The sequence below is a fragment of the Coffea eugenioides genome, chromosome 5, assembly GCF_003713205.1.
Source record: "Coffea eugenioides isolate CCC68of chromosome 5, Ceug_1.0, whole genome shotgun sequence".
NCBI lineage: Eukaryota > Viridiplantae > Streptophyta > Magnoliopsida > Gentianales > Rubiaceae > Coffea > Coffea eugenioides.
The window spans coordinates 25,962,723-25,975,325 of NC_040039.1; the positions used below are offsets into that span (position 1 = coordinate 25,962,723).

The 12,603-nt window shown below is 43.2% G+C and overlaps 1 protein-coding gene across 1 annotated transcript; it reads left to right on the forward strand.

Moving 5' to 3' along the window:
• Positions 1–2,856: 2,856 nt before the first annotated feature.
• On the forward strand, positions 2,857–9,130 carry LOC113771297. The gene is made up of 3 exons (XM_027315894.1): positions 2,857–3,944; positions 6,914–7,191; positions 8,865–9,130. Exons 1-3 carry the CDS (start codon positions 2,857–2,859, stop codon positions 9,128–9,130), a joined length of 1,632 nt encoding a protein of 543 aa, XP_027171695.1.
• The last annotated feature ends 3,473 nt before the right edge of the window (positions 9,131–12,603 follow it).

The window sequence follows — 12,603 nt, forward strand, 5'->3', positions numbered from 1 at the left end:
TCCCTGCTTGTTCTATTCCTACTTGGTTAAAGTGCTTTCTCGACTTGAAATGTGATACTTGCAAAACTAGTTTTTGATCCATCGAAGTGAGCAGTGTGTACTTTATCGCACTAGCCGTTCGAGTGGTGACTTGCGTGAAACATTTTCTCGTGAATCTAAATGTAGTTGCGTCGTTGGGTGAATCTCTCGACTCCTGAATCCAACTGCAATAACGTCGTTGGGTGAATCCCTCGACCAATTCCTGAGGGTATACTCACGTATACTGCTCCAAATTTCTAAGGGTATATCTCGAGTATACTGCTTCCTTAGTTGGCGTTCGGGCCCGGGACAGGGGTAAGAACGGTGACGGGTTAGGAGTAAAAATGAGAGGATCTACATGGATTATAAGTAGTGAGAGTTGACGGAGGGTCAACTACGATGAATGGTGATCCAGCGAGGAAAATGGCTCCCGAGACCCCCTGTATCCTACCTTGTGCTGTTATCTGCTTTTATTAAGTGTGAAATTTAAATACTCGTTACTTGCCTTATGTGATTGCATGTTTTGGGGCACCACTGAGCTTTAGCTCACCCCACGTTCATTTGTTTTCCTTACAGGTTGTGAAGTTTGAAAGAATTTGAGCTGCTTATATTTCCTATGAATGTAATTGAACAACTTGAATTTAAATTTCGGTTTGTAATGAATTCCAAGTTAAGCATTTTATTTTTCATTTTGGATTGCCACTTGAAGTTGGAAAAGTGTAAACCCTAATTCTGATATGTGGCTTGAATGTATGTATTTGCGTGGTATGACATTAATCCTCGTAAGAAACGCGTGAAGTGTTTAAGAGCCGTCGATTGGCTAACTTCGGATGCTGTTATCTTTGAAGTTAATGTGGTGATAGAAATCGATTTATTTTGGAAGAATCTCTATTGTAATAGCTTAGGTTGGTTTCCGGAGGGATTTGGGTTAGTGTGCTTGCGTGAGTCCTGACGAGAGTTAGGCAGGCGGCCCGCCAACCCTCTGGTTCGCCTTAAGGCGAAATGGGGTCGCCACAACCACCGGGATGTTGGGCACGAGACTGAGGACTGCAATGATCTGAAGCGAGAGATCGAGAACTTGATCCGGCAAGGGTACTTGAAGCAATTCGTCTGCAAGGACGGAGGCCTCAACTGAAGCGCCTCCCACCGGGATAACCGGGGCCCCCGCCGAGAAGACAGGCGGGACACGAAGATGCATTACCGAGATCCCGAGGACCATAGGGAGGACCAGCGGCCTCCGCGCGACGGATCACCAGCTACGGCCCCGGCATCGCCGGGGTGATCAACACAATCGCGGGTGGTCCGACGGGAGGAGACAGCCAGAACTCCCGGAAGCGGACCTACCGCCAAGTTGGGATGGAGGTGGCCGAGCCGAGCTCTCGGCTATCCGAGATGATTACCTATGGCCCCAGAGACCCTGTCCCTGCCGCCTCCAGCAATCACGAAACTCTTGTGATCGAAGTTCTCACCAATAATTAAATAGTCAAGAAGATCTACGTTGACCCCTGAAACTCGGTAGACGTCTTGTACTACCGAACTTTCAAAAGTTTGAAACTGACCAGGGAGCAACTCATTCCTGTCAGAACTCCCCTCGTCGGCTTCGGGGGACACGTAGTCCACCCGGAGGGTATGGTGTCCCTGATGGTGACTATCGGGCGTCATCCCCGTTGCCGAACTATACCTGTTAGCTTTGCGGTGGTCAAAGCAGACTCCCCCTACAATATGCTGATAGGTCGACCCACACTCAACGCCTTGAGGGCTGTGTACTCTACCTACCACCTGAGTTTCAAATTTCCGACGCCTGCGGGGGTGGCTGAGGTGAGCAGCGACGTGAATGCCGCCCGAGAATGCAACCTCGCCACCATCCAGGCCGCGGTCACTCCCCGGACTGCGTCAAAGGCCGAAGAAAAGAGGCCAGCTGTCTTCTCCATAGATAGCATCGATCCTCAGACGGCAGGAAAGCCCGGTAGGCTCGAACCCTGGGATGAGGTGGAGCATGTGGTCTTGGATGAGGTGAGACCTGACTAAGTGGTCCAAGTGGGAGCCGGACTCCCCTCGCCCCTAAAGGAAGAGATGATTTATCTGATAAAGGACCACCGAGACGTTTTCGCGTGGTCCGCTGATGAAGTGGTTGGAGTGCCACCTGAACTCATGACTCACCAGTTTAACGTTAATCCACAGGTCCGTCCTGTGAAGTAGAAACGTAGGCACTTCGGCCCCGAACGCAACAATGCCATATCTGATGAGGTCGACATGCTCTTGCCCGCCAAGATGATTCATGAGGTCCAATACCCCACCTGGTTGTCCAACCCCGTCATGGTCAAAAAGGACACAGGTGGATGGAAAATGTGTGTGGATTTCACCGACCTTAACAAGGCCTGCCCTAAGGATTGCTATCCTTTGCCGAGGATAGACGCCCTCGTTGACTTGGCAATGGGACATGAGATCCTCTGCTTCCTAAATGCCTTCAAAGGGTACCATCAAATAGGAATGAGTGAGGAGGACCAAGAGAAAACAACGTTCTACACCGACCAAGGTGTCTACTGCTACACTACCATGCCGTTCGGGTTAAAAAACGCCGGGGCGACCTATCAAAGGTTGATCAACCGCCTCTTCAAAGACCAGATCGGCCGCAATGTGGAGGCCTATGCGGGCGACATTCTCGTCAAAAGTTTAACCACTTCGGCCTTCTTATCAAATGTGAGGGAGGTCTTCGGCGTCCTGCGGGACTCGAGGATGAAGTTAAATCCCTAGAAGTGCGTCTTCGGTGTTACGTTAGGAAAATTCTTGGGGTATCTGGTTTCCCACCGGGGAATCGAAGCTAACCCCGACAAAGTTATGGCCATTCAGAACATGTCCCCACCTCGGAACCTCCGAGAAGTCCAGAGACTAAACGGACGCCTGGCCGCGCTGAACCGCTTCCTGTCCCAATCTGCTGAGAAAGCCTTGCCCTTCTTTAAGGTGTTGAAGAAGGCTGATCAGTTTGCTTGGACCGAAGAGTACCAGGCTGCCTTCGACAAATTAAAACAACATTTGCATCACCTGCCTACCCTCGTCTCACTTCGGCCCGAAGAAAAGCTGTACCTCTACCTCTCCGCCGCCGACGAAGCTGTCAATGCTATGCTCATCCGAAATGAGGGCACCCAAGTGCCGGTCTACTATGTCAGCCGAGCTCTCCGTGGGCCGGAGACTCGGTATACCCAAGTGGAAAAACTCGTGCTAGGGTTGGTCCACGCGGCTCGGCGGCTGAAACCTTACTTCCTAGCTCATTCCATTTTCGTCAGGACAGACCAGCCTATTCGACAGATACTGGTACGGCCCGAGGCTTCCGGGCGCCTCACCAAGTGGGCTGTCGAATTGGGGGAGTACGACCTGTCGTATGAGCCACGCACCGCCATAAAAGCTCAAGCTTTAGCCGACTTTCTTGCCGAGCTCACCTTCGCGGAAGGTCGGGAATCCACCTCCGCCGTTGTCGAAGTGTCCACCTCACCTTCTTGGATGTTGTATGTAGACGGATCCTCTAATGGGGATGGCAGCGGAGCGGGACTGCTCCTGGAGAGCCCCCAGGGGGAAATGTGCTCATATGCCCTCCGTTTTGGCTTCCTGGCCATCAATAATGAGGCCGAATATGAGGCCTTGATCGCGGGACTCCAGCTAGCTTGCAGGCTCGGTGCCCAGCGGATCCACGTCCGTAGTGACTCCCAACTTGTATTATGCCAAATTCTTGGCGAATATGAGGCCAAGGATGAGACCATGCAACGGTATCTCTCCAAAGTCCACCAACTCACCGCGTACTTCAAGTCTTTTGAAATCCAAAGAATCCCCCGCTCCCAGAATAGGCTGGCAGACGCCTTATCCCAGCTGGCTTCCACATCATTTTCTGACCTCAACAAGACCGTCTTAGTGGAAGTGCTGAGCGAGCCTGGGTACATGGAAGAGGTGGCCTGCCCTGTAAATTCGGGAGATACATGGATGAGCCCGTTCATCCTTTTCATAGGGTGTCGCGCCCTATTTTTTACAAGAAAAATAAATAGTTTGAAAAGTGAATTTTTGATTTGAAAAATGAATTTTGATTTACAAAGAAAATGAAGAAAAATATGGGTCTAAATGGGACTTGAAAATACGACGATTCGATCCAAAATAATAGTTTAAAAAGGGTTTTTTGAACAAAAAATCGGAGTCGCCACTTGGTATTGAGTTAAGGTGTACCAAGTCACCTAAAATGAGTTTTCAAAGGAAAAAATTAGAAAAATCCCTTTTAAACGACTCCAAGTCCACGAAAATCAAAGGAAAGGTTCGGGAGTCACATTTGACGAAGGGGAAGGCAAGGATAAAAATTCAAGGCACCCCTTCGACCTAGCCAAGGCTAGTTGCGTGATTTAGTCAAGAATTCTCTTATTTTTAACCAAAGAATTTATCACATTTGGATGCACTATATGAATGCAAAACCTAGACCTAGGGGGACATCAGGGGGCAAAATTTCTCTTCAAAGCTTGAGTGGTACCAATCACATTAATAGTGATGCCCAATAATGATCCTTTGGAGAGGTCACGAATAATGCTAATGACGTAAAATGAGTGGAATGAACGTATGCAATGTGAAAATTTGAGTTTGTGTGAAGTGGAAAAGTAATATATAAAAAACAATGGTGTGTAAGCGGAAGTGTGCAAATGGATGTGCAAAGTAGGGTGAGTAAAGTGATAGTATGAAGTGCGTGTGTGCACGTGATAGTGTATAAAGTGCTAGGGGTAGAGTGAGAACGTGCAAAATAAAAGTTGTGGGAAGTGAAAATGTGGAAAAAGGGATAGAATATGAAGTAAAAGTGCAAAATGATAGTGGATAATGAAATGCATGAACCCTAGAGGAATGCAAGCAAGACGGGTACGGGGAGACCCTAAATCGTGACTTTTGCTTTTCCTATTGTCTAGAAAAAGAATGAGCGTGCTAAGGTTATGTGTAGCCAAACTCGTCCATCCCCTTACCAGAAGGGTGACTTCCTAACCTATACAAGCAAATGAGCTAATCTAAATGAAAATGTAATCCTAAATGTATAAGGGAAAGGGAGTGAAGGGTCATGCAAAAATGTAAAACTAAAAAGAATGAATGAATGAAGATGTAGTGAGGGCATGCGAAGTATGTGCTAGCGCGGGGACGGCCCTAATGGGTCTAGCATTGGACTAGCCCTTCACTAACGCTTTTTCACAAGCATTGGACTTGTGAGAGTTCGAGGGGGAAGACCATGACTAGCATTGGACTAGCCACGGTGACGTGCATTTGCATCCATCATACACATATATAAGTAATGTGCATAATTAAAGCAAGTAGACATGTGAGCACGTAATTCACATAACACATAAGCATGCATATCTAGATGCCAAAGCCTAAGAAAGCGGTAACACATAGCACATAGGCATGCAACACACATAAGGCAAGTAAAACAAATAAAACCCTAACTATTACATTCGGGGGGAGGCCTACTACAATCTAAGGGGGAGGAATTAAATGAAATGATATAATAGCCTAACTATTACAATTGTGGCATTCAAATGCCTTTCAAAAAATAAAATAAATATACTAAACTAAAACAAATAAAGCGAATAAATAAATAAAAACAATAATTCCAAAAAGCAAGCAATTAAGCATGCAAAGGCACATAAGGCACGTAGAAACAAATAAAGTAAGAAATGAGGAAAAGGGTGTACCTCCCTTGAATTTGGGACCCCAATGAAATGAAATCACTTATTTGCCCTCCAAAATAAAAGAAGAGGTCAAGGCATCACTTTAATTAACAAATAATCGCAAAAGATAAACATGAAAATTTGAAATTAAATCATATAAACAACCCACATTCAAAAAGTCAAAAGAATACAAGACTTGATTGCAAACATTAACAAAGTTTTGGGGTCAAAATTAAAGAGAAATAAAGTTTAGAGACCCAATTGCAATTGAATTAAGGACCTAATCGAAAGAAACTGAAAGATTTGGGGGCCATAGTAGAGTTAAGGAAAAACCCAGGGGCTGATTTGCAAATTCCACGACCAGATTCTTAACCAAACCAGTCATTGGGCCATTTTATTTATTTCTTGGGCCAAAGCTACCCAAACCCAAATGAAAGTCCAAGGCAAGGAGAGCAGGCTAGCATAATTGTTCTTACCAATTGAATCCAATTAAATTAATCACAAACCCAATCCAAAAAACCCAACCAAAAGTGTTGGGCTCTATCTTCCTAAGCCCAAGTCAGAAACCCAACAAAAATAAAGTAAAACCATTTTTACAAACCCAAGCAAAAATTATTACCCAACCTAAACCAAAACTAAAACCCAACAAGATTAGCAAATCAACTAAAATCATCAAGCCACAATTATGATTTAAAACAAGAATTAATCTACCCACAAAGTCACATAAAATATGCAAACAGAGGATTAAACTTAAAAGCACAAAATTAGTTCAATTTTTTCCAGATTTTGGGCCACAGTGAAATTGGGCAGAAAATGAAGGGTTCAATTGCAATTTTTAGAACTTCACTCATTCATGAATCGTGCAAACTTTCTCCGATGCAAATGGGAGGGCGAAGTTTCTGCAGCTTCTGATGCTTCAGAAATCCAGTAAATTTACAAGGCAAAAATCACACTACCATCATCCAACACAAAACAACAGCCAAGACTTATTCTTTTGGTTCGGACTTCTCGTTCAGGCATTTTATCAAACAGGTGAAACGCATTGAAATTTCATCAGATTTTTGCTCAATTTGACATAAATCAGCACCCAAAATTGGTAAGAAACATAAAAACGTTCGGCCCCAATCAACACAGAAATCATGTATGTTCAGATTTGCGTACAATCAACATAACAATCACAATAAGCCATTTTCTTTTGAGAGTCTTATGGGCCTAAGCTTAAAGAGAAAACCAGGATTTAAAAAGGGGAAGAGGACTCACAGCATCTGCTCGGTGAGAATTGGCGACGATGGTGATGGATATCCGATGAGGTTGTGGCAGTTCGGTGAATTGGAAACCTCTGCTGCCGTCGCTGCTCAAATCATCCACGGAAGAGGAGCAGATGGAGAAGCAGTTGATGAGAGGCTCTGGTCGCGGCCTTTCCCCTCTTGCTTCTGGCCCGAAGCTCTTCTAGATGGCGGCCTGCTCCTCCTCCCTCTCTTCCCTTTTAATTCCCGTAGCTCCTTGTTACTTCTCCCCCCTTTTGTTTTCTGTCCGCCGTTGCCCTTCCTTGTTTTTTTTCGCTCTTTCCTTTTCTTTTCCAGTCGAAAACCTCCCCTTTTCTCCAAGCTCTCCGTCCCCTTTTTTTTACTCTTGCTCTGTTTCTTCTTTTTCCCCCAGACGAAACTCCCTCTGTCTCCCCCTCTCTCGCTCTTGCCTCACCCGAAAACCCCCTCAATTTTTCCTCCTCCTTGTTGCGCCGCCCCCCAGACAAAGCTCCCCTGTTTTCTCCTCCGCCCTTCCTTTCCGTCTCCCTCTAGCTCTCTCGCGTTTTTCTTGCCCGTAGGTTCCTTGTCCGTCGCCCTTCTTCTTTGTTTTCTTGGCTTTATTTTTTTGCTGAAACCTCTCTCGGCCTCCTCTGTTTCTTTCTCTTTTTTTCAGTTTCTTTTCTCTTTTTTTTCTCTTCCTTATGCCGGACCCCCCGCAGCCGAAAGCCCCCCTCTCTGTTTTTCTTCGCCCTTTTGTTCCTCCCCCCTGTCTCTTACCCTTAGCCTCTCTCCCAATTTTCTCAAATCTTAGGCCTCCAGGTGTCTCAAACACCTACCTCTCCCTAAACACTTGTCCTACAATTCCTTAACCACTTGTCTAATGCTTATTTGCACACTTGTTCAACATGCAATTGACACACTCATTTAATATGCTAATTTTTAAAATTACCTTGCAAAATGCCTTAGTAAGAAAATCAAAATTTAAAAAAGAAAAAATGGATCTTTATTAAGGATTTTTCTAAAATTTAGTGTAAAATTGCTTTAAAAAGAAAATGATGAATTTTAATGTATTAAAAATAAGAATGAACACCAATTGCTATTTGCAACCTTAAAAAACTAAAATTGAATTAAAGAAAGTCAAAATTGAATGAATAAAACTAAATAAAGTTTAAAATTGAATCAATGAAATTTTTGGTGTCTACATTCGCGAGGGAAGATAATCCGCAATCTAATTTTGAATGGCTCCTTCGGTAATTGACAAAAATTTTGAACTCTCTGATGGCTCCTCCCCACAAATAGCCCCGACAAATAATTGAGATAAGTCCACTTTAACCTCTTCAACAGGATCCTCCTTTTCTGACAGAATCACCTCTGACGGGCGAGGAAAGGTGTGATATAGCGGTAGGACATATAAGACAGTTTGCTTACCCTCTTTTTCAGCTTGTTTTCGAGCTTGCATTTCTTTTCTATCCTTAGTAGTTGATGAAATCCCAGTCCAAATGTATCTTTTTACATCGGGATCTCTACTGGTTCCAAAATTCCTTACAATTCTCGCCCAAGACCTTTTCCTATCTCATATCCACATTGGATTATTTCCTTAGCCATCATGATACTGGCCTCTGGCAAATCTGATTTGATCAGCGACTTATCTCTGGATACCCATCCCACGGAGACGATATCAGCAACATGATGAGATGAAATTGGAGTCCTTTTCCTGTCTTCACTTTTGAATTTTGCATCAACGACATGGTACAGTCATTCTCGGCAAATACAGTAACGAGCTAATCATTCACGATAAACCTCAACATTTGATGCAGAGAAGATGGCACTGAATTAGAAGCATGTATCCAAGATCTTCCAAGCAAAACATTGTAAACACTAGAGAAGTTCATGACTTGGCAAGTAATTTGAAACTGAGCAGGGTCTATTTCCAATACCAGATCTGTTTCACCCATAGATTCCCTTCTTGAACCATCGAATCCTCTAACCACGGTTGCAGACGGGCCAAGTTTGATGTCAAGAAATCCAAATTTAGTGGGAGTGTTCCATGGACAAATATTCAACGCTGACCCATTATCCACTAAAACCCTCGGCAACAGCTTTCCATTGCAACGTACTGATATATATAAGGCTCTGTTGTGCTCAATCCCTTCTACAGTCAGATCATCATCGAAGAAGGTGATATGATTGGCAGCAAGTACATTCTCACAATGTTAGAAAATTTATCCACATGAATATCTTTAGGCACTTGACCCTCGTTCAAAATTTTGAGCAATGTTTCTCTATGTAATTCAAACGGGGAAAATCGCCAATTTAGTCCTCAAATTATTTTACTAAAGCTGATTTGGTCCCTCAACATTTTATCGCACGAATTAAGTCCCTTAACTAAAATTATTGTGCCAATTGAGGACCTATACGGTGTCGCCGCCCAAAACACATGTATCTGTACAGAAACCAACGGCGAGGCAGGGGTATTTTTGGAAGTACACATCCTAATTTCTGCGGGAACCAAGACAGATTCCATTTTGCACCAAAATTGGGGGAAACCTGTGAAATTAGGGATTTTCCAAGACATAACCCATTTTGCATCCAAATAGGGGAAGAAATTAGGGGCTTGAAACCGATTCAAGACTAAAACCTTCGTGGCTACAAAAATTTTTGACAAATACTACAGGTTTATAATTTTAGTTACATGGAGTAGATGTCCAGATCCCAATTAATTGACTGACATTCTCCAGATACAGTCTATGATTCCTGATCACTTGCACGGTGATCTGAGACAGTTCCCTCAGATGACATTTCACATCCATCAGGCTGCCTAGCTCGAGCAGGATCAGACTGAGTTTTGCTGGAATCGTGACTTTCAGATTGATCTTGTTTACCCTGACCCCACATGTTCTCATTCACTTTCTCGGCTGACTGTTCATCTTGGCCATCCAAGTGTTTTCCTTGGTCGGCAAAAGTTGAAGTTGCCATTCCCGATGGACCTGGTGCAGTGCATGACGCAACCAACTCAAGCACTGCAGGAGAAGGTGACAACTGGGTAGCCATTTTCTTCTCACCAGCTGTATTTGTTGATGAAGATAATTGATTCATCATGTCGAGGCTCAAATGTGGAGTTCTGATGTGGGGTTCAGCAAAAGGATGTCCTGTAGTAGAAGCTACTGATACTGGAACCTGAGGAAATGGCAACTCTTGCAAAGCAGAAGTTGAAGCAACATTCTCACACAGGAAGCTGCTCTGGACATCATCGAGAGTTCCTGCAACATCCTGCTTGAATTGTTTCACTTTATGAGATCTTTGTTTCTTCTTTCTCTTTAAGCTGAATCGGTTTCAAGCCCATAATTTCTTCCGCTATTTGGATGCAAAATGGGTTATGTCTTGGAAAACCCCTAATTTCACAGGTTTCCCCAATTTTGGTGCAAAATGGGATCTGTCTTGGTTCCCGTAGAAATTAGGATGTGTACTTCCAAGAACGCCCATGCCTCGTCGTGGGTTTCTGTACAGATACATGTGTTTTGGGTGGCGACGCCGTATAGGTCCTCAATTGGCACAATAATTTTAGTTAAGGGACTTAATTCGTGCGATAAAATGTTGATGGACCAAATCGGCTTTAGTAAAATAGTTTGAGGACTAAATTGGCGATTTTCCCATTCAGAGGTCAAGAAAAGGTTTAGAAAAGAAATCTGAACAGGCATCCTATCCAACTGCTCTACTATTTTGTACTACTTCTTTTCAGCATCTTTAGAAAATTCACAGCTTCATTTTCAGATACAAGAGGTTTGGAATAACATTGGTTCTCGATTGAACATCGATTTCGGGGTTTTCCACAATTCTCCTAGACCTGGTAACAGTAGATACCTCTTTCTTCAAGCACTTTTTATTTCCAATCAACAGAATAGGCTTCTCGTAGTTCCATGGCATCTTTTGCAAGTTATTGACAGGTATTTGTTCCGAAAATTCAAGAATAACAGGCTCTGATATATCCTATTTAAAAGATGGTAGATCCAGAATAAAATGAGATTTAGAATTGTCAACTTCGGAAGGCCCTCCTTCTACTATAAATGGCTCATCTTTTTTAAACGCAAAAGATTTCAACTTTTTCTCAACATTATCATTAGTCATGGACTTTTTAGCAAACAACAGTTTTCTCATTCTTGCATGGTCAGTCTCCATTACACCAAACACCTCAGTTTCATCTACAATGTACTGAGTGGAATTGATAAAATCTTCATCAGCGATGATAACCCCCACAGTACTCCCATGATCAGGTAAAGGATTCTTACTGACATTCGGTCCCTATTCTCCCTTTCTTCTAAGAAGGATGTCTCCAAAGTCAATCATATCCTGAATTTTGTACTTTAGAGCCCAACAATTGCTGGTGGTATGACCTGAACTTCCAGAATTATAAGCACAAATTGCTTGCAGATTATAATAACCGGCAGAAGGACCTCTAGGATAGAGTTTGGAAGGAACGGTGCCAATTTTTTCAGCTGCTTTTATTTGCTCATACAATTGATTAATGGGTCGGTCCAAGTCGATGAAGGTTCGAAATTACTTTTGAGTTTGGACTCCGTTGGTTTGAAAAAGATTTTGAGTAGGGTTATTGTTTTGCAGGGTTGGTATGGAATGGTAAATGGAACGGGGGTGATTTTGAAAGATAGGTTATGAGGTTTGAGGTAATGGTGAGGTATTCAAGTGATTTGATCGAGAATGATAGAATTGGGTAGTATTGTGGTAGACCGGTTGAGGGTTAGAGTAATGTGGGTAAGGAACAGAATAAGTGGGATGATTTCGGATTTTGGGTCTAAAAGACGGGTTTTGATCCCATATAAAAGCAATTTCTCCTTCTTTTCTCTTGAACGAGGGCTTTTTTCCATTGTTGTTTTGATTCTGCAGAACATTCAATTGTAATTTTAATGCCGATACATTAACAATCTTCCCTACTTTGACAAATTCATCGTATTTCTCCAACTTGTTAATAATAGCCGCAAACAAACTTCCAGTCATGCGAAAGATCTCTTCAAAGTAGGGTGGATCGTAAGTCTTGATGAAATTACAAGCAATCTCCTCCTCAATCATAGGAGGTTCCATTTTGGCTGCTAACTTTTTCCATTGCTTTGCGTAGGTCTTGTGATCTTCCGACGACTTTCTTTTCGTACCCTCTAGTGTTGTACGTGACGGTGCCAACTCACAGTTAAATTCATATTGCTTCACAAAAGCTGTTGACAGATCCAACCAGGTTTTGACCTCTTCAGACTTTAAATTTGAATACCAATCTAGAGCATCTCCCTCCAAACTTTCCGGAAATAGAAGCATAGGCAAATTTTCATCATCCACCGATTTACCTAACTTGTTGGCAAATATCTTGAAATGCGTTTTAGGATTTTCAGTTCCATCATACTTGCTAAATTTGGGGGTTTTGAATCCCAACGGTAGCTGAATATCTAGAAAAAAATACAATTCATTGTAGTTCAACCCAGCATGTCTACTCAATCTTTGATTCTTTTTCATAAATTCATCAAATAGATCCAACCTTCTCAATAGGTGCGGGTTGTTCTTCCATCACTTCTTTCCCTTGAGATGCAGTGTCCAGTATGAAAGGCTCTGTAATGTGGTGGTGGAGTCCCTAAGGGTTGGGGGAAATGTTCAGATTGATT